General features: G+C 41.0%; 1 protein-coding gene across 5 annotated transcripts in view; it reads right to left on the reverse strand.

Annotated features, from left to right (window-relative positions):
- Positions 1 to 22863, reverse strand: part of ARHGEF28 (Rho guanine nucleotide exchange factor 28) — a 192943-nt gene that overhangs the window by 125255 nt on the left and 44825 nt on the right. For 2 of the 5 annotated variants that reach the window (XM_074952735.1, XM_074952733.1), the window contains 2 exons: positions 17380 to 17527; positions 14074 to 14367 (listed from right to left, as the gene is read on the reverse strand). In XM_074952735.1, coding sequence (XP_074808836.1) covers positions 14074 to 14367; positions 17380 to 17527 — 442 coding nt within the window. Of the gene's footprint in view, positions 1 to 14073; positions 14368 to 17379; positions 17528 to 22863 lie in introns of those variants that run through there. The other 3 variants (XM_074952734.1, XM_074952737.1, XM_074952736.1) reach the window with 3 other exon arrangements.

The following is a 22863-nucleotide window of genomic DNA, read 5'->3' on the forward strand; positions in this document are numbered from 1 at the left end:
GCTCACAGTAGCCTGTGTTGTTGAGGAGACATGTTGCAACATGGTGTACTAGCTGGTGTTTCCTAAGTGCTGAATGTTTCATGCGCAGGTATAGCATATTGCTGTAGTCCAGCCGAGAGGTGATGAAGGCATGAATAACTGAGGCCAGGTCTTCATCCAACAGGGTGGGACTGAGTGTCCTATACAACTGGAGATGGTGGAAAACTCCACTCACAGCCACTGCTCTGAGAGAGCTCAGCAGAGCAAGGAATCCAAGACTACAGACTGAACTAATCAATTGTGGAGTGAACCTTCAATCAGAGACTGCACTGTGCCTGCAAACTCCTCAAAATATTTTCCTCTGACCCGCATCTTGCACTCTAATTTCAACATGGAGTTAAATGAATGGCTAGAACTATTAATATGTTTGATATTTCAGTTTAGTCAGTCTATAGTCCTCATAACAACAATCATCAAAGTCCGAAGGAACAAAAATCTCATTTTGGACCCACTGGTTTATACAATTCAATGTAAACATTATCTCATCAAGTAAATCCATTTTTCTGAAATAAATAGGATGAAATTCACTAAGGACAAATGCAAAGTACTCCATTTAGGAAGGAATAATCAGTTGCACACATACCAACTGGGAAATGACTGCCTAGGAAGGAGTACTGCAGAAAGGGATCTGGGGGGTCACAGTGGACCACAAGCTAAATATGAATCAACGGTGTAACACTGTTGCAAAAAAAGCGAACATCTTTGTGAGATGTATTAGCAGGAGTGTTGTAAGCAAGACACGAGAAGTAATTCTTCTGCTCTACTCCACACTGATTAGGCCGCAACTGGAGTACTGTGTCCAGTTCTGGGCACCACATTTCAGGAGGGATGTGGACAAATTGGAGAGAGTCCAGAGAAGAGCAACAAAAATGATTAAAAGTCTAGAAAACATGACCTATGAGGAAAGATTGAAAAAAATGGGTTTGTGTAGTCTGGAAAAGAGAAGACTGAGAGGGGACATGATAACAGTTTTCAAGTATGTAAAAGGTTGCTACAAGGAGGAGGAAGAAAAAATGTTGTTCTTAACCTCTGAGGACAGGAGAAGAAGCAATGGGCTCAAATTGCAGCAAGGGAGGTTTAGGTTGGACATTAGGAAATACTTCCTAACTGTCAGGGTGGTTAAGCACTGGAATAAATTGCCTAGGGAGGTTGAGGAATCTCCATCACTGTAGATTTTTAAGAGCAGGTTAGACAAACACCTGTCAGGGATGGTCTAGATGATACTTAGTCCTGCCATGAATGCAGGAGACTGGACTAGATGACCTCTCGAGGTCCCTTCCAGTTATATTCTAAATGACTGTGAAAATTGAGCAGAATCATAGGTTACCGTTCCATCAATGACAATGGAAAGGTGTGATCCTTCATTGGAGTGGGGTGGAGGGGGGTGAATAATCCATTAACAAAGACCAGCACAGTTTGTAAAATTTATGCCCCACCACAATAGTTACAACAAATAGAGTGACAGAAAGATGACCCAAAAGAGAGAGACAGGGTAGTTGGTGAAAGAAGCAACTAATTATATTACCCAAGAATACTGCTGAATCAACCAGTGCAATCACTGTAACAACAGACAACTACAGTGACTCCAAATTGAGCGTGGGACGGATTCTACCATCAATACAGTGAACAGTCCCTTGCCCTATAATGACATATTTTATAACTTACCATAGGCATTGTGGTAACTTATTTATTTGTATCTTCAAGACATACAAAAATATGTTTTATATTATAAGGCACTTATTACTTAAAAATCACATGATAATTCAGCCAGTCAAACTTCATGACTGGCTCAACATTAATCACCTTATACCACTTAAAGAAAACACTTTGAACAACGCACCTGGCTCTGTAACAAAAACAAAGCCCACTATAATTGCACTAGGGGAAGGAAAATGAAGTTTTAAAAAAATCATTCCGTAGGTTAAGTTTCAGGTAAGCTAGGTAGTTACTGCTATTAGTGTGGAAGTTTTCAAAAGCAACCACTGTGCTTGGGTGCCCCAATTTTTGGGTGAACCACCGTGAGACACCTTGTGCCTGATTTTTCACAATACTGAGCTCCTTTAAAAGTCCCCAAAAATCTAGGTACTCTGAACTGATGAACTAATCACTTGTGAAAAGTTAGGGACGACAACAAATACCGCCCAGAACAAAGAGGAAATGAGTCTTTCCACGCCATATCGTCTAAGCACATCTCAGAGGACTTGAGAATGGCCATGGCCACCTCTAGTCTATTTTTTTTTCTGCCTTGAAAAAGAATAATGCTTAAATGGGCACTATCCTGTTTTATCAGTATATTTTAATAGGTTTAATAATCCTGGATTTTCATGTCTTCTTAGAAGATGAAAGATAATCTGCTTCCATACCAAGGGTCAAATTCTGACTGCTCAGTGCTCAAAGACTCACGCCAAAACTCACACCAAGTGATGGCAGCATGGGAGAACTTGAGGAAGTTTTGAAAATTTACTGACTGGCAAAAGGAAAAATGAAAAAAGAAAGAAAAATGAAAAAGTGGGTGGGACAAAAAAACCCAAACCTGAGCATCATTCATTATATTGCATTCAGTTGCGAAAAGAAAAGAAAAGAAAGGAAAAGACTGGGGAAAGTTTAGATTAAAAAATGGAAAGATTTGAAAAGGCAAACGCTTTTTGCAAAAGTTTTCAGTTTTGAGAAAAGGTCATTTTTCATTAAAGAACTATTCCCCCTCCCCTCCAAGAGCTGAATGAAAGTTTTCAATCATTTCTAAGCATAAGAGTATGGCAGTTGTTTAATAAAGGCCTAGATGCTGCAAAGCAGGTGGTGTTGGGGAGGGGATATGCCAGCTAGACCTTGTTTTGCATCAGATCTTGATTCTGCTGCCAAAACACTCTGTTCAAGTGATAAAAATCTGAGCCAAACAATCTGTTTTAAACATTAAATAAATCCTTTTGTTTTTACTTGCACCTGAATCCCTTCCTCTGTCCAAAACAATAAAAGAACAAAACAAATACTTCTCTCTGACAGAAATGACTAAGCTCTTTCTGGGCTATGAACCTCATTCATTTCCTGGAAGGAGACTGAAAACTCCAGACTTGTAACTTGAAGAGAAGACGGAGACCACAACAGGCCGACAGATTCCAGTTTTTCCTGGCTCCATCTTCCTACGAACTCCTAATCCATTGTCAGGCCTTTATATTAGGTAAAGAGATTGTTTATAGAATGTTCTTCAGTATACCGCAGTCCTGAAAAACTTACACACATACTTATCTTTACACACTGTGAACAGTCATGTGAGTTGACTTCAGTGGGACTAATCACAGCTGGGCACGTGAGTAAGTCTTTGGAGGATCAGAGCCTTGGTTAGTGCCATGTGATTAGGTTGGATGACCTCTGCTTGTCCAATATCGATCCATAGTCCTCCCTATTGTATCTTCCATTTTTTGAGATAGGTCACTTATCCCTCATTCCTAAGGGTAGTGCAGGCTACAGCATCTTTTAGCCTATCGTACATCTATCAAATAACATCCGTTAATCAATCTAAGTAGTGCATATAGTTTGGATAAATGCTCGTTCAAACAGCCTGAATATTGGTCTCTGACATTCTAGGCATTGCAGTTAAAGCAGGAATCCAAACTGATATTTTTCTCAGAGATCATTCTAACCTGTCTAAGATTACATCAATCAACTTTTTTTTTTTTTAAACCAGCACACAACAGCCTGGAAAGTATCAAGAGAACTGATTCCTTAAAGATACTAATTCTCACTAGTTCTTCCAACCAAGTCATACGGGGTGAGACTCTCTCTCTCTCTCTCTCTCTCTCACACACACACACACACACACACAGAGTGTAAAAGGGCCGGAGTGGCACAAATGGCCCTAAAAATCGATAGTTTGGGCTGTGGAAGGATTTCCCTGGTGCAGGCATGGCAGAAAATGGCTGTGAGGCTGCCTATTGAGGACCACGCACAAGCCCTGGCAAAGGGGGTGTTTGGGGAGCAAGGCCTCACATCCACGGCTGAGGATGTGGGGGAGATTCCCAAACCTGAGCCATTCCTCTTAGGTGACAGATCTGAGGAACTGTCCCAGATTGGGGTATCATTAGAGGAGGTTTTGGAACAAACTGATAAATTAAACAGCAATAAGTTACCAGGACCAGATGGTATTCACCCAAGAGTTCTGAAGGAGCTCAAATGTGAAATTGCAGAACTACTAACTGTAGTCTGTAACCTATCATTTAAATCAGCTTCTGTACCAGATGACTGGAGGATAGCTAATGTGATGCCAATTTTTAAAAAGGGCTCCAGAGGTGATCCCAGCAATTACAGGCCTGTAAGCCTGACTTCAGTACCAGGCAAACTGGCTGAAACTATAATAAAGAACCGTATTGTCAGACATATAGATGAACATAATTTGTTGAGGAAGAATCAACATGGTTTTAGTAAAGGGAAATCATGCCTCACCAATCTACTAGAATTCTTTGAGGGGGTCAACAAGCATGTGGACCAAGGGGATCCAGTGGATATAGTGTACTTAGATTTTCAGAAAGCCTTTGACAAGGTCCCTCACCAAAGGCTCTTACGCAAAGTAAGCTGCACGGGATAAGAGGAAAGTGCTCTCATGGACTGGTAACTGGTTAAAAGAAAGGAAACAAAGGGTAGGTATAAATGATCAGTTTTCAGAATGGAGAGAGGTAAATAGTGGTGTCCCTAGGGGTTTGTTCTGGGACAAGTCCTATTCAACATATTCATAAATTAGCTGGAAAAAGTGGTAAACAATGAGGTGGCAAAATTTGCAGATGATATAAAATTACTAAAGATAGTTAAGACCCAGGCAGAGTGCGAAGAGTGACAAAAGGATCTCTCAAAACTGGGTGACTGGGCAACAAAATGGCAGATGAAATTTAATGTTGATAAATGCAAAGTAATGCACATTGGAAAGCATAATCCCAACTATATATATAAAATGATGGAGTCTAAATTAGCTGTTACCACTCAAGAAAGAGATCTTGGAGTCATTATGGATAGTTCTCTGAAAACATCCACTCAATGTGCAGCGGCAGTCAAAAAAGCAAATAAAATGCTGGGAATAATTAAGAAAGGGATAGCTAATAGGACAGAAAATATCATGTTGCCTCTATATAAATCCATGGTACGCCCACTTCTTGAATACTGTGTGCAGATGTGGTCACCCCATCTCAAAAAAGATATATTGGAATTGGAAAAGGTTCAGAAAAGGGCAACAAAAATGATGGGGGGTAAAGAACGGTTCCATATGAGGAGAGATTGATAAGACTGGGACTCTTCAGCTTGGAAAAGAGATGACTAAGGGGAGATATGATTCGAGGTCTACAAAATCATGACTGGTGCAGAGAAAGTAGATAAGAAGTGTTGTTTACTACTTCTCATAACACAAGAACTCGGGGTCACCAAATGAAATTAATAGACAGCAGGTTTAAAACAAATAAAAGAAAGTATATATTCACACACAACGCACAGTCAACCTGTGGAACTCCTTGCCAGAGGATGTTGTGAAGGCCAAGACCATAACAGAGTTCAAAAAAAAAAACTAGATAAATTCATGGAGGATAGGTCCATCAATGGCTATTTTGGCCAGGATGGCCAGGAATGGTGTCCCTAGCCTCTGTTTGCCGGAAGCTGGGAATGAGCGACAGGATGGATCACTTGATGATTATCTGTTCTGTTCATTCCCTCTGGGGCACCTGGCACTGGCCACTGTTGGAAGACAGGATATTGGGCTAGATGGACCTTTGGTCTGACCCAGTAAGGCCATTCTTATGTTCTTATGGTATTGCAGTGAGTCTGTGCAGTGCTGAGGCCCACAGAACAGTCTCACCAGGACTTGTCTAAATTCTGCCATAGGACTCTCCAATTCCAAAAGCAACCCCTAATGTGGACATAGTTATACGAATACGAGGTGATTTATATAGGTATAGCAAATTCCTGTATGAGGATGATAATTAGAGGCCTACCAAATTCCCGGCCATGAAAAATGCATCACGGACTATCATAAATTTAAAGGGAAGGGTAACCTCCTTTCTGTATACAGTGCTATAAAATCCCTCCTGGCCAGAGGCAACATCCTGTTACCTGTAAAGGGTTAAGAAGCTCAGCTAATCTGGCTGGCACCTGAACCAAAGGACAAATAAGATACTTTCAAAAGGAACAAGATACTTTCAAATCTTGGGGGAAGGAAGGCTTTTGTTTTGTACTCTTTGTTTACGTGGTTGTTCTCTCTTGGGACTGAGAAAGGCCAGACAGAAATCCATCTTCTCCAAACCATCCTAATCCAAGTCTCCAATATTGCAACCAGTATAGGTAAGCCAGGCAAGGCGGATTAGTTTATCTTTTGTTTTATGTGAATTTTCCCTGTGTTAAGAGGGAGGTTTATTCCTGTTTTCTGTAACTTTAAGGTTTTGCCCAAAAGGGGATCCTCTGTGTTTTGAATCTGAATACCCTGTAAAGTATTTTCCATCCTGATTTTACAGAGATGATTTTTACCTTTCTTTTTTTTTAATAAAATCCTTCTTTGAAGAACCTGACTGATTCTTCCATTGTTCCAAGATCCAGGGGTTTGGGTCTTTGATGATTTTGTAACAAATTGGTTAGGATGTTATTCTCAAGCCTCCCCAGGAAAGGGTGTGTGTAGGGCTTGGCGGGATATTTTGGGGGAAAGACGTCTCCAAGTGGGCTCTTTCCCTGTTCTTTGTTTAAAACGCTTGGTGCTGGCAGCATACTGTTCAAGGCCAAGGCAAAGTTTGTACACTGGGGAAGTTTTTAACCTAAGCTGGTAAGAATAAGCTTAGGGGGTCTTTCATGCGGGTCCCCACATATGTACCCTAGAGTTCAGAGTGGGGAAGGAATCCTGAAACGGACCGTGAAATCTGCTCTCCCCCCATTAAATCTGGTCTTTTGTGTTTTACCCTATACTGTACAGATTTCACGGGGGGGGGGGGGGGCAACGTTTCTCAAATTAGAGCGTCCTGACCCAAATGGGAGTTACGGGGGTGGGGGGGGTCACAAGGATATTTTAGGAGGGTCGCGGTGTTGCCATCCTCACTTCTACGCTGCCTTCAGAGCTGGACAGCCAGAGAGCGGCAGTCACTGACTGAGGGTCCAGCTCGGCAGACAGCAGCCCAGAAGTAAAGTTAGCAATATCATACCATTCCATCCTTACTTCTGCGCTGCTGCTGGCAGTGGCTCTGCCTTCAGAGCTGGGCTCCCGGCCAGCAGCTGCCACTCTCCAGCTGCCCAGCTCTGAAGGCAGCGCCTCCGCCAGCAGCACAGAAGTAAGGGTAGCAGCACAGCAACCCCCTACAATTACCTTGCAACCCCTCCACAACTCCTTTTTCGGTCAGGATCCCTACCATTGCAACACTATGAAATTTCAGATTTAAATAGCTGAAATCATGAAAATTACACTTTAAAAAAATCCTACGACCATGAAATGACTAAAATGGACCGTGAATTTGGTAGGGCCCTAATGATAATAGAGGCACAGCACAGAATCTCCCGCATGCAGTCATCAGGGGATTTCAGACACAGGCCAAATCTACCCTAGAAACTTTTCCCAGTATAGCAATGTCAGTTACAGGTACAAAATTTCTGTGGCATTTCTATCCCAGCAAATGCCACTAGTGTAGCTACAGTTATACAACATAATAGTTCTTTTGCCTGTATAGTTTATTTCACTCAGGGAACAGATATATGCTATATCAGCAAAAGCACTTGGTTGTTGCATCTGCACGAGGAGGGTTTGCTACTATGCCAGCAAACCTTTTCTAGTGTAGCCACAGCTTCAGTTATGTTTGCTTGTTTGGGCAATTCCAACAAGTTGTGAGGCAACACGGGGTCTGTTAGCAGAATGATATTTCCCTTCCATTTCTATAGTAGCCAAACACTCAGAAGTTGTCTAGCTTATTATTATTGCTGTTATTGTCTACTGAGCACTGAAAATATGCCTAATGCAGAGAGTTTAGGATCTCGAAAACAAATACTGAGAAGAAATAGAAACTGCCATAATGGAGCAGACCCAAGGCTCATCCAGTTCAATAGCCCATCGCCATCAGAGGTCAGTACCAGATGTTTCTGAGGAAGATGCAAGAAACCTTCTAATCCCCAGTAGTCAGAGACTGGCTTAAACACTGAAATATGAAGCCTGTTTCAAAATTTGTTAGCACTAGCAACTGTAACTCTCAATATTTTTGTTATCTCTACAAATGTCCAATCCCTTTTCGAACAGCCCTTTAAAATCTGAAATGGGTTGGGATATGGAGTGGGGGATACCAGACATGCTAACTAAATTATGCATCCAGTATTCCCAATATTTCCCCAAATCCGTGAAGGAGAATACATGTGTTTTGCCAATTCCTCCACCTTTCTTTCTCAAAATATCAAATTTTAACACAAATTAAGCGAAAAAGTCATGTACACAATTTTTTTGTTCAATTTAGAGCAAGGATACAATGTGGATAAGCTGGGTGTGAATAACTGAGATTTATCAGGAATGGCTACTATCACAGGAAGTACTAGTAAAGAGAATTATGCCAGTAAACAAAGAAAAGTAGATAAGATCTAAAATGTCACGAAATAATGAATACTGTTCAGAAAAGTAGATGATAAATGCAATGGGTATGAATTCTCTACCAGCTTCTCATACAAGAGCTATTCCTAAGAAATAATTATGACATATTTATGAAACAGGAAATCAATGTTGTTTATGCTAGAAAATTAAACATGAGCATAGGCTACTTCCTTTGCTATATCTATAATTGATTTTCAAGGTGAATAACATTCATGAAAATTCAGAAACAGAATATTATGTTGCTTCTACTAATGGTTCCAAACTTTAAAGAACATTATTTACCTTGAAAATTATTATGGTTTGTGACAAAGGAAGTAGAAATTATTATTTCATTAATAGCACATTTACAGTCATCCACACAATCTTAACTCCACCCTGTAGCAGACCCCTAAGAACATCCATCCATCACCCATGGGTCTTCAAAATGTAGGGGTGAGTCCCAGAGCCTGTTCCCCACAAATTCTACCCCACCAACAAAATAGGAGACACGTTGTGCGGGGATCCTTGCGGAGATTTCCTCGCCTGGCCCAGACCTCTCCTACAGGTTTTTGCCCATGAGACGGGTCTATTTGGGCTGATAGGTTTTTTTCAGCTATTTCTACAGAGCCCTTAATCTCTATTCTGCTCTACAGGGGTTTTCTATAAAGGGAATAAAAAGTACCTATCGCAGGAAGTATTTTAAAATATGAATTCTAGAGCTGCTTGAAAAAATCCAATTTTTTGAAAAAAAATTGACCAAAAAGAAAAACGTTTTCTCATTTTTTGGCCAGTTCTAACAAATGCTGTGCCTTAGTCCACATTAGTGATTAGCATCCTGCAGGGTTTCTTTTTCAGAAATAAAGGCTACATATTATTTAAAAAAAAAAGGGGGCGGTATTTGAACACATGGAGTCTCCCTTAGCTCTGGCTGCGACTGTGAAGCAGAACATCATGACCCTTCATGTATTATGTATGTGGGTAACTGGTGACATTGCTTTCTGTGTGTACAAACAGCCACATATTACAATAATAATTTATGCTTCCTGAAAGGATCATGTTTTTATTAACTGTTCCTTTTTTCAAGTTTAAATAATGCGGCTAACAAGTTCTGACCTGTGTGATTGTATTAAATTCCTGGATTGTTTAGAACACTCAGTAGCCAATTCAATTCCTCCCTTTATCCAACGCATTTTATACACTTACAAAGGGATTACAAGAACTGGTTCCAAATACCAAAACTCTTATGAATAAAATTATTCTTTTGACTGTATTTCCATCAAACCATATGTCTCTAAATACTCATTAAAAAAAATGAGGTCCAAAAACACCATAAGGTAGAATAATTTCCTCCATCAATGTCATTCTAAAGTCATTTTCTTTGAATAAACACTCTGGAAATAGATAACAGCAGCCCTTTGAAAACTAACAATTCAAACAAACAGTTCTTTTGTCTGATAAATGTGTAGTCCTAACGTAGGTACTCTTTCAGTAACTGATAAGCAACCAATTAGTGAACAAATCATGTATATTAGCAGTTCTTAGCCTGGGATAAGAGAAAGGTAAGGTATTAGTTATACAAGAATTTTTAAAAAGAAACATAAGAAACAAAATAAAACCATACACATAGAAATGAGAGGAAAAGGACACAGTGAAGGGAAAAGGAAAAAAAACATGCAGTGTAGACAAAGAAGTTGACAGAACTAAAGTCAATCAGCATATATGCTATGAGTGCAGGGGACTGGACTAGATGACCTCTCAAGGTCCCTTCCAGTCCTATAATTCTATGCGCGCACACACACACACAAAATGCTGCTCAGGAATTTGTAAACTTGTCAAGTAGTGTGAGAGAGATGCTCCCTGACAACTTTGATTACATGCTCTTTGGGACAAGGACTAGCTTTTGGTTGGGTGTTCACACAAAGCCTAGCACAATGGGACCCTGATTATCCATGTTTGGAGAGGGGTCCCCAGGCACAGATGAAATGCAAATAATGAATAATAAGGGACCCATTCAGACATTTTTCATTGGAGCTAAAAAGGGTCAAGAATAAGAGAGCTCATATAGGTTATGAAAAAGCAACCCAGTATAACTACAACAATGTAGCTAATACAAATGCCCATGATGCAGAGACACTGCAACAGTACAAACAGGAATTGCACTGGTGCAATTTACACCAGTAAGTTAGCAGAGCAAGTCACCTTGGTGCAAGGTCCATCTTACCATTGCAGTGCACCTACCATGTGGGGTTTGCAGAGCTGTAGCTACACTGGTGTACATACCCTGATGCAAAAAAAAAAAACAAAACAAGAGACAGCTGTATAGAATACTGGCACTGTGAGAAAAGCTGTTCAGGACACTCCAAATCAGAAGGGATCAACAGAAGTAATCAGAGTTCATTTTCCTGAGTGAATAGATATATTCTCTTCTTGATTTATGTATGTAATTCCTATTAGTGTTGGCAAGAGATTTGCGCACATATAAAGAAGAATATACCCTATCTTGCCAAATAAATACAATTCAAGCCTTTGCAGTACTACATTCATGACTATAGAAGTGAGGGCCCTCACCAATCGTGTTACCAATTGTGGGGAGTTTTATTCAGGAACCAGCAAAAAGAGAATCACTGCTAATTTTAACAACCATGATACAGGTATAAGGTGAGAGGTGGTTTCACAGATAGATAAGTACCACATTAGAGACTGTCACCACTGCCTTGAAATGCACCCAGAAACAAACGGGAAGTCAGAACAGAACTTTAAGTAAAGCTGTTATGTGCTCAGAACAGTTCACCATGCATAGGTGGGAGGGATCCTGCACATGCTGATGCTTCCATGTGGTCTTCAAGGAGGATGGACTAGCTCAGAGGTGGGGAAACTCCAGCCCGTGGGACTGTCTGGCCCAGCCCCTGAGCTCCCAACCGGGGAGGCTAGCCCCCCAGCCCCTTCCCTGTTGTCCCCACTCCCCCACAGCCTCAGCTCGCCATGCCACCAGCGCTCTGGGCAGCGGGGATGCAAGCTCCTGCCGGGCAACACAGCTGTGAGAGCCTCCAGCCTGCCACAGTGCTCTACACTGCGCGGCGGCGTGGCTGCCAGTCCTGGTGCTTTGAGCGGCATGGTAAGGGGGCGAGGAGCAGGGGGGGTTGGATAAGGGGCAGGAAGTCCCGGGAGGGCGCGGTCAGGGGACAAGGAGCAGAAGGGGTTGGCTGGGTCGGAGGTTCTGACGGAAGTAGTGAGGCACCGCCTTCCCTACCCAGCCCTCCATACAGTTTTGGAACCCCAATGTGGCCCTCAGGCCAAAAAGTTTGTCCACCCCTGGACTAGCTATTGACCATTAGTTATTGGCTAAAACAGAAACACAGATTACAAGGAAAATCTAAAACATAGAAAGTATCCACACAACATAACTGATAATGAAACACATTTGGGGCAAAGTGATCACATATTTCAAACAATTACATTTAATGCAGTAGTTGGGACACATTTCCCAGCTTTATCACTGCATTTGAGGCTTGTCAGTCTCAAACAAAGTGGAAAGCAAGTGCAAAAGGTATGAAAACAAAAGGTAAAGTGAAGCCCTTTCAGACTCTTCTGGTAGTGAGTAGCGCAATATTCGGAATGAAAGGAGCATTTTGAAGTAAACTTGCTGGACAGTAACTAAAAATTAAAGGAAGAGTCCAGTGATATTTAGATGGAAGCTGCTATTTTCACAGGAGTGCCTAATACTGGCTGAGACAGTCTCATGACCCTATGACTTTAAAACTCAGTCAGCCTAGTGGAAGTAACTGAAGCTGCAGCACGTTTAGTGTGGGCAGGTGCCATGCAAGTGTCCCAACACAGCCCTGGCTTTCTACCTCAGAATATAGCTATGCCTACTGATATTTTAGACATGGGCCTCGCTACGACCCCAAACTGAAACCCACTGAAGTAATGAGAGGATTCCCATGGCCTTCTGTGGCCTTGGCTCAAGCCCTTGATTAGAAACTATGCTCAACTACAATGTAGTTTAGTGATGTGAACCAATGTTTACTACACATGAGAAGGAAACAACTGAACACACACTTTCTTATTGCCTAAGCCAGCAACTCTCCGTACATGCGTGCACTAATTCAATGCACCACACAAGCACTCTACTTTTTTTTTTTTTAACTCTAATCAGGTATATCCCTAATATCAAATTTTGTAGGGAAAAATAATCCTATGAATGAAAACCATTTTTTAAAACAGATTTCCAATCTCCTGAAAAACCTTTTTTCAAAAAGAACACCCCAGAGCAGCATGAAATCCACTACTATCTACACACTTAGTGGAATTAGAAAAGTCTTGAAACAATTCACACCCAGAGAGTGCAATAAATATAACTGGGTGAAACTCAGTGGTTGTGTTTCCCAAATGTCTTTTTTCAGCTTAGGTTCACATTGGGTTGCTTGTCCTCAAATTTTGAACAATTTCAAATACTCAAAACAAAACTCAGCCAAACGTACCAGATCATCAGTGGAAAACACGTGAAGCCATGAAGTTTCACATGGCTTACAAGCAAAGCTATAAATCAGCTGGGTCTAAAGAAAAAGTTCATGCTCCTCAGCAAACCTAACCCTAGTTGTGTGTTTGTAAATAAACCTGAAACCGACATTTCAACTGATTTCATGACAAAAGTTTTAGTAATACTGCTCAAATAAAGTACCATGGCTATTTTTCATTCTACATTCTCTCAGCACACAACCGGCCACTAAAAAATCCCATGCTCCCCTAGCAGAGCATATTAATATATTAATGAGGAGTCCATCTTGTATAGGGTAGCCCTGAAACTTATAGAATATGTATTCTTCAAGGGGTCAATGCAATCCTAAGCGAGGCATCACTATTGACTGTAACGTGGTAAACAATATGCATAGTCACTAGTTAGAATTCCTGTACTGTGACATTCTTTTGCCTGTTTCATGACATCATAATTTTTTTTTGTGGGTCTAAAGAAAAATTTCACGCTCCTCAGCACCAGGGCCGGCTCGAGGTTTTTTGCCGCCCCAAGCTCCGAGAGCACAACTGCATAAGCAAAAAAAAAAAAAAAAATGTTGGCCGGAATGATGCCGCCTCTGGAATTGTGCCGCCCCGAGCATGTGCTTGCTTTGCTGGTGCCTAGAGCCGGTCCTGCTCAGCAAGCATTATAATAATCCTTAGGTTTTTTTGAAGCACCAAAATTGTCATCAGTTGTAGACAGGCATTATTCATCAAAAGGACTAAATTCACAGTGAGAGTCAAGGTACAAAAGATTCTTTGACAGACTGAATTACAATAACAATGTGATGATACAGGAACAAACTGAAGCCTTGATTTCCCTTCTCTGAAATGTAAGTTCCCATCATAACAGTAAAATAAAACCACAGGGATGCAGAATCTGCTATGAAAGGTCACAAACACTAGTCTGAATTGTACAGGTAGAGGCAAATTACAGTTAAAAGCTTTTCAGTGAAAAATCCTACCGTCTTCTGAACAATTTCCAAGGACGTTCCATGTAGGTGGCAGCTCTTCATGAGCTATGGCCAGCATCATATCATGATCCAGTGACTGCAAATCTTCCACAGTTAGCCCAAACTTACTGAGTAGTGTCTGGTGACTAGTAGAAGTGACGCAGTCAAAGTGGCTAACCAGAAAATGAGATAACTTGCAAGACAGATTCTGTTTGTAAGTGACAGAGCAGCAGCCCAGGGTCACAGGTGAATATCCCTTCGTGTACATGAACACAGAGACTGAAACTGTTTCTTGGCATCCATGGCCTGAAATATAATGTAGATCAATCATTAACACATTAGCTACTTTTAGAATATATATTGCTCTTCCCTCATCTCTTGTTTAACCTAAGAAATACTTCGAAAATGTATCTGACATTGCTTTATTTTATTTCCCTCCATTTAAATCCATTTGTAAAGGGAATCTATCACTCACATTTGGTCACAAATTTAAAACTGACTATACTGATAACAAATGTCCTCCCAGTGATATGGATGTATTTGGTTTCAAAACCAGCCTTTCCAGTCCTGGGTACTTTAAGATGGTCTGCTTAAAAACACATCTCAGATTACAGTAAGTGCTGAATGCCCCAATTCAAAAGCATGAGGTGGCTTAGGGCATTTCAACACCTACAGTAATTTAAGAAAAAAAAAGAAAAAAGAGATGTGAAATGGTAAATTTAAATTATCTGAGTCCTAGAATTCCCTTAACAGTCTTGGTTCTACCCTGCAAAGTCCTCAGTATTCATCAGCAGGATTGAAAGTGGGAGATGGGTAAGTGGTCATTGGCAGACCGCATCTAAGCATGGGTGCTAGTTGAACAGATCCCAGCATGCACATTTTGGGACCAAGCACAGCTAGATACCTCCAACCCCATGCCCAAAGCACATCTGCTAGGTCACAGTGAGTGAGAGTAGGGAGGGGGGAACAGAACCAGAGGCAGTGAGTGGACAGGGCAGCAGATGTCACCTGCAGGGTAGCAGATGTTGACATGTAAATTAAAGATGTAACAGTCATATGAATAGAAAAATCACAACTTTCAGTGGAGGACCAGTATAGATGGTGACTCGCCCCCAGTGGCAACTTTTTCTATACCTCCCTTCTGCTCTCCTAGCAAGATCAGCCCTTTATTTGTGACTGCTGTCACCGACCACAGAAACAGTTCTTTGGGTCAGAAGGAAGAAAAATGATGACAGCAAAGAAAGGGATTCCTGAGGAACAAGGAGTGGGAGCACCAGGAGTTTTTTTTTTAAACATGGATTTTATACCCCCTGACCTCCCCAGAAGCTTTCCACAAATGTATGTCTCTATTTATGCAACCACATTTTTGACAACACGGATTTAAAGCAATTTTAAGTTTTCAGTTTATGGCTGGAATTTCCACAGGTGCCCAGCTGTGTTAGGAGCCCACTGTCCTAGACACCTAACTCCCTCAGGCTCTTTTGAAAACCCCAGGGTTAGTTTCAAAGATAGTTATCTAAATGTGATGTCTTAGAAATATCTCTACAAGAGCTGTGCACTGTTCTTATACATCTCACATGAGTGAATGCTGAAACCTACTGATACTATTTTAAAGGGTAGATTTTAAAACAATGTAGGTATGCATCTGATTTCTGCATACTACAATTGTTCATACAAATCAGGTAAATTAAATACACAAGAAAATGGGCAAGTAAACAAGTAACAGTGATAGCAGTCGTCTTTAAACGTAAAATGATACAAAGTACTTTTATTTGGCAACGTTGCTTAGTAAAGTTTTGTTACAATATAAAGACTATTCAACCCTCAATCTTTGTTTTAAATCACTCGTTATTTTCTGTAGGAATAGATAGCAGGTTGAGTGTAGTCTATGGCCTTATGTTTTTATTTCTTGTTCAAAAACAAATTCATTCCTCTATAAAAAAATTAGTTTGATACCCTGGAATAAAACATGACATTTCTTCCATTTTATTCCATGATAATCTCTTCCCATTCAGTGAATTAAAGAAGCAGTCATGGGACAGCACAGAATTTTTCCTTTTCATCAACTGCCTGTTTTCAGAATCTAAATCTCCTCTAGTTATTACATAAGTAAATAGGAACAAGTAACAAGCAGAGCCTACTGCACTGGAATACTGTATTTATATCTGCTATTTACTAACAAATGGAAAGTTCACAAATAATATTTTTTTAAAAACCAATCAGTTTCCGTATTATAGCAGCCAAGGAGATAATCTCTTTTTAAGGCAGTAAATGGGGTGTCAGGCTAGTCCAAGTTCACACCCTTCATTGTGAAGCACCAGTATCATATGTTTGCATCCCACTCCTCTTCCACATACATCATCAGCTTAGGCAATGTTCCAAATACAAGTGTTGATGACTTCCTACTACAAGACTTCAAATCAGAAGAGAATTAAGAAGTGATGCTCCCCAGTCCTGCTCTTAGGGATGGTGGCCCTAGCTGCAAGGTGACTCCAACCCAGGTCTTGATGTAGCACTACATTCATGGGCGCCACAACAATTCCAGAAGTCAAATAAGTATGGGCATTTCTCACCCTACCAGAAACAAGAGGGTTTACTTGCTCACCAACAAGTGTGTTTCTCATTCTTTTTTCTGCCTTCCCCCACAACCCAAAGAAACAACACTGAAGGGCCAAGGCCATAAAAACAAGCACTTAAAATGCAGAGGCAGGTCTAGGCACTTAACCTGAACGCTGCCTCCTTGGATCTACCTCCCATAATATAATCTCTTCACATCATTTGTCAAATGATACAATGCAGGCTGGAATTGTCCACAAAACCCCATACCCAGCAAGCCACAGAGCAGCACACACATAACCCAGACCTGGACAAATCCACAGTTCTCAGTAAAATCCCCAGATCAAGCCAAGATTGAAGAACTGGACGATCTTAACCACTACATCCTGGGATGGCCCACAGACTGACATAGAGGGGTTCTGCAGGCTTCAGAAGTCCAGTAGCAAAAGGCCTGAGCTAAGACTTGGCTTGTTTTGTAGACATCACAGAGGCTTAATCATCAAGTCACATCTGAAGACCACATGCACTGTACTGCTCCCCCATTGCAAACAATATATAGTGTTGCAAAAAGCACAAGAGGGCAGAAACAAGACTAACCACACAAACTCATCCCCAAAGCCCACCCCACCGTACCATGTTTCCCATTATAAAAACTTAATAAGAAAACACAACTATGTCAAACTATCAGATTTTAATTCACATCAAAAAGGAAAGTGGGGGTGGGACAGAGAAATAAAAACGTGATATAACAACAGTGCTCACCTGGAATGATGGACTGAAGAGCACTATCATTAATTCGCTCCGCAAACGTTATGTGTCTCTGAGTGGATCCATTGTAAACAAAGTAACATTCAGCATCTTCTCGGAGGTAAGTATCTTTGTCAAACTTTGCATACACAGTCATCTGTCCCTGAAAAGGGAATATAACTTTGTATACACCCAGCAGTGTTCTAACAGCCAATAAGCCTACTAATATATATTTCAGATTTTAAAAGTTTACTGGTTATTTTTCAGCTCTACAACATAACAGTAGTTCAAATAAAAATCTGCTATTATCCATCCCTGTTCAGAAGGCAATACTATATTTATCAAACTGTAATGGATAGGATTAATTTTTAAAAATATTTTAACTAATTCCTGTAATCGGAATTCATACCTACAGAAGAATATCCAACTTTTAACCAAGCATAAATAAGTGTGTCAAAATAAGTAGGCCAATCAACCAGTATATTTTAATATTCATGAGAACATTCTATTAAAAATAAAAATGTCTGCATTCTGAAATTTATTTTATGCTAATTTATTTCAGAATTTTCTTCAAATGAAACAATTTTATTGTTAACACTTGGTTGACCAAAAAAAGCACTAATATCTCCCTCTAGTACAGTGGTTCCCAAACTTTAACAACTTGTGAACCCCTTTCACTAAAATGTCAAGTCTCACGAGCCTCCTCCTAAAAATGAATATTTCCAGGGATTCCCTCCCTTACCGGAGTATAAATTATAAAAGCAGTGATCTTGGAAATATAAAATTTGTTTTTATGACATGCTTATTACACACTATTTATTATTAATTATTTATCATTACAGTATTTTTATTACATTATGAAAACGGCAACACTCTTCCAAGATTTCACTTTCGTAGCTTGTATCACTTTCAATAAGCCTATTATAAGACAAGGCTCCTATGCTTCATCAAGGAGTATCAGATGTGAAACAGCATGAAGGTATTTAAGAAGCCAGCTCAAAGAGTTCCTCTTACACAAGCATTCAGGTCTTGAGCAGTCCAGGCAAACAACGCATGTTACAACAAAGCTTAAACTTGTTCTTCATAATAATTTTAAAAACAATACTAGCTGCCTATTTAATTTTAAGAACACCAAAAAATATCCAACTCCATTTCTATTTCTTATAAGGAGTCTTGAAGTTTAAATCTCCTCAGTGTGATAGATATGCTTGCTTTGATCTGCTTAGCTCTTGGAAGTCCAGGGGCTCCGGGCTGCTAGCCCCATGCTGCCCGGGGTCCCTAGGGACAGCTCTGTCCACCATTCGGGAATTTTTCCCTGAGAACCCCCTGTAACATTTCACGAACCTCAGTTTGGGAACCACTGCTCTAGTACAATTGTGCAAGATCGAAGAAATATGAGGTCCCAGAGATAGCCACCCTTTTTGTTTTATTTTTTAAATAATCAATAGAAAGTAACAAGCCAAGAAAAAGCCACTGTACAATAGCTTCAAAAAAAGCACAGGAAAGGGATCTGAAAGCAGCAAACAATAACAAATGTCCGCAACGTCTGAGGGAGGAAGATGCATTTCCTAAAAGAGAAGAACAGCTTGCTTCACAAGGGTTGCTGGTCGCCACGATTACTTTTAATAAACCACAGACAGAATTGTCCTAACACGTTGCTAAATGTGTATTTTCTGTCTCCGCAATAAGACGCTTTCCCTGCGCCAGTCGCTGATAACTTTGGCAGGCCCGGTTGCAGTCAACAGACTAGCAGCATACAGGTGCGGGCAGCTGTGAGATGCCAGCAGCTGCTGTGCTTTCTATGTATTTGCTACCTGCATGAGTGAGATATCAGCTAAAATCACCACCACCTGTGGGACAATGGTGCCAATATCCAGTGCCATTGCCCTATATTCATAGTTTCATGCAACCAAGCAATTTCCTCCTCATTTCTCTCACATCTTGCGGGCCCTATTCATCCTGCAGGTGCTGTGAGCGGTGCCGTGCACAAGTCATCCCAAGCAGAAGTGTCAAGTCTTGTTTAAAACTTTGTGGGAGCAAAAGAAGGGAGTTCTGAATCTTAACTTTCGCTTTTCGTTGTGCCTGTGCTGACAATGGTTTATCTATAGCTGGTTTATCTATAGCTGCTGCCGTTGTGGCCTGGAGGGGTTCTCCCTTCACACTTGTCAAGGTTCCTTCCCCACTCTGAACTCTAGGGTACAGATGTGGGGACCAGCATGAAAGATCCCCTAAGCTTATTCTTACCAGCTTAGGTTAAAACTTCCCCAACGTACAAACTTTGCCTTGGCCTTGAACAATATGCTGCCACCACCAAGCATTTTAAACAAAGAACAGGGAAAGAGCCCACTTGGAGATGTCTTCCCCCAAAATATCCCCCCAAGCCCTACATCCTCTTTCCAGGAGAAGGCTTGATAATAATCCTCTCCAATTTGTACAAGTGAACACAGACCCAAACCCTTGGATCTTAAGAACAATGAAAAAGCAATCAGGTTCTTAAAAGAAGAATTTTAATTAAAGAAAAGGTAAAAGAATCACCTCTGTAAAATCAGGATTTAAAATACTTTACAGGGTATTCAGATTCAAAACACAGAGGATCCCCCTCTGGGCAAAACCTTAAAGTTACAGAAAACAGGAATAAACCTACTTCTTAACACAGGGAAAATTCACATAAAACAAAAGATAAACTAATCCGCCTTGCTTGGTTTACCTATACTCGTTGAAATACTGGAGACTTGGATTAGGATGGGTTGGAGAAGATGGATTTCTGTCTGGCCTCTCTCAGTCCCAAGAGAGAACAAACATGTGTAAACAAAGAGCACAAACAAAAGTCTTCCACCCCCTCCCCCAAGATTTGAAAGTATCTTGTTCCCTTATTGGTCCTTTGGGTCAGGTGCCTGCCAGGTTAGCTGAGCTTCTTAACCCTTTACAGGTAACAGGATGTTGCCTCTGGCCAGGAGGGATTTTATAGCACTGTATACAGCAAGGTGGTTACCCTTCCCTTTATATTTATGACAACACTTGAGCCAGATAAGGAGGGGAAAGAAGCAGACTCAAGATGACCTGTTCAGCAAGATCCTGCAACCCAGTGCTGTATCCAAGCGTCAAGAGAGGGCCTGGAGGATGAATCATGCAGACTATGGAGAAGGAAAGAACAGAGAGGAGAAAGGTCCAGGAGTCCCAGCAGGAAGAGGCCAGGAAGCTGCATCAGGACATAATGGGGCTTCTCTGGCAGCAAATGCAGATGCTGCAGACTCTTGTGGACCTAAAGATTCAATGTCAGGCTCACCTCCCTTTGCAGGCCATGGAGAACTGCAGTGTAGCACCTCTCTACATGCCTCCCTCCACTATTCCACATGGCACCCCTGTCCCTACCATTCCACACTAAGGACAACCACAGCTTCACACGCACTGACCTGTGAGAGCCATGACTAATGTATGTGTAGCTAAAATGGACATGAATGTTCCTTCCCCTTTTCTAAACTCTGTGATATAAATTTATTAAAGTTTTAATGTATTTGTTTTTAACTTGCACAGAATTTTTTAAGTATTTTCATCACTCAATAAAACTCTATTGTTTGTAAAACAATTAATCGCTATTAGTTCCCAATATATGCTGCAGAATGCCTGGTGGTAGTGAAAGCACCCACTTAGCTGTACTTGTATACTTTGACAGAACTCATAGGATGAGTGACACATGCAAGGATATAATCATAAATCTACAACAAGCACCACAAAATTAATAGATACATTGACAGTGTTATATTCATAGATGAGCATCAAGCGCCACATAATTCCTAACAGGCCCCCAAACTGCAGTGCCAGGTAGAGCATAGTACACTACAACACATTACTATGGCTCACTGTTAAAGTGCTCTTTCAAAGCCTCCCTAAACCACTGAGCCACTGTATGGCTGTTCAAACTCAGCAAACAGCTGCTCCACCTTCGCCCTCTATCCTGTGGCAACTTCTTCCCGTTTACTTCACAGATGTTATGCAGGACATGGCAGGCAGCTATAACCATTGGACTACTTTTCTCAATGAGATACAGTCTTGTCAGTAAGCAATGTCAGCATCCCTTCAGTTTACTAAAAGCCAATTCAGCTGTCATTCTGCACTTGCTAAGCCTGTAGATCAGTGGTTCCCAAACTTTAACAACTTGTGAACCCCTTCCACTAAAATGTCAAGTCTCACGAACCCCCTCCTAAAAATGAATATTTCCAGGGATTCTCTCCTTTACCTGAGTATAAATTATAAAAGCAGTGATCTTGGAAATATAAAATTTGTTTTTATGACATGCTTATTACACACTATTTATTATTTATCATTACAGTATTTTTATTACATTATGAAAACGGCAACACTCTTCCAAGATTTCACTTTCATAGCTTGTATCACTTTCAATAAGCCTATTATAAGACAAGGCTCCTATGTTTCATCAAGCAGTATCAGATGTGAAACAGCATGAAGGTATTTAAGAAGCCAGCTCAAAGAGTTCCTCCTACACAAGCATTCAGGTCTTGAGCAGTCCAGGCAAACAACGCACATTACAACAAAGCTTAAACTTGTTCTTCATAATAATTTTAGAAACAATACTAGCTGCCTATTTAATTTTAAAAACTCCAAAAAATATCCACCTCCATTTCTATTTCTTATAAGGAGTCTTGAAATTTAAATCTCCTCAGTGTGATAGATATGCTTGCTTTGATCTGCTTCGCTCTTGGAAGTCCAGGGGCTCCAGGCTTCTGGCCTGCTCTGCCCTGAGTCCCTAGGGACAGCTCTGTCCACCATTCGGGAATTTTTCCCTGAGTACCCCCTGTAACATTTTACGAACCCCAGTTTGGGAACCACTGCTGTAGATGAATCTCCCCTTGATGCTGTCAAGGTGGCCAGTGTCTGGCTTCATGAGCCAGGGTAGTAAGGGGTAGACTGGGTCCCCCTAGGATCACTAATGGCATTTCAACATCGTCACTGGTAATCCACTGGTTGTGAAAGAAAGTCCCTGCTTGTAGCTTTCTGAACAGTCCTGAGTTCTTAAAAATGCAGGCGCCATACACTTTTCTTAACCAGTCAACATTGATGTCAGTGAAGCATCCCCGATGACCAACTTGCACCTGCATAACCGTAGAAAAATAGCCTTTTCAGTTGATGTACTCTGCAGCAAGGTGGTCTGGTAGCAAAATAGGGATGTGCATCTTGTCTATTGATCTACTGCAGTTTAGGAACCCCATTACTGCAGATCCATCCATTATGTCCTGCACACTGCCTGGAGTCACAGTGCTGAGTAGCAGAGATAAGTAATAGCCCTGCACACTTGCATAACAATGGTCCCCACAGTGGATTTTCCAACACCAAAATGATTTGTCACTGACCAGTAGCAATTCAGCATTGCAAGTTTCCACAGGGCGATCTCCACTTGCTCTACCACTGCCAGTGCTGCTCTCATTCTAGAGTCCCTATGCTGGAGGACTGAGGTGAGCGCAGCACACAGATCCAGGAATG

Source organism: Natator depressus, chromosome 5 (genome assembly GCF_965152275.1).
Source record: "Natator depressus isolate rNatDep1 chromosome 5, rNatDep2.hap1, whole genome shotgun sequence".
NCBI lineage: Eukaryota > Metazoa > Chordata > Testudines > Cheloniidae > Natator > Natator depressus.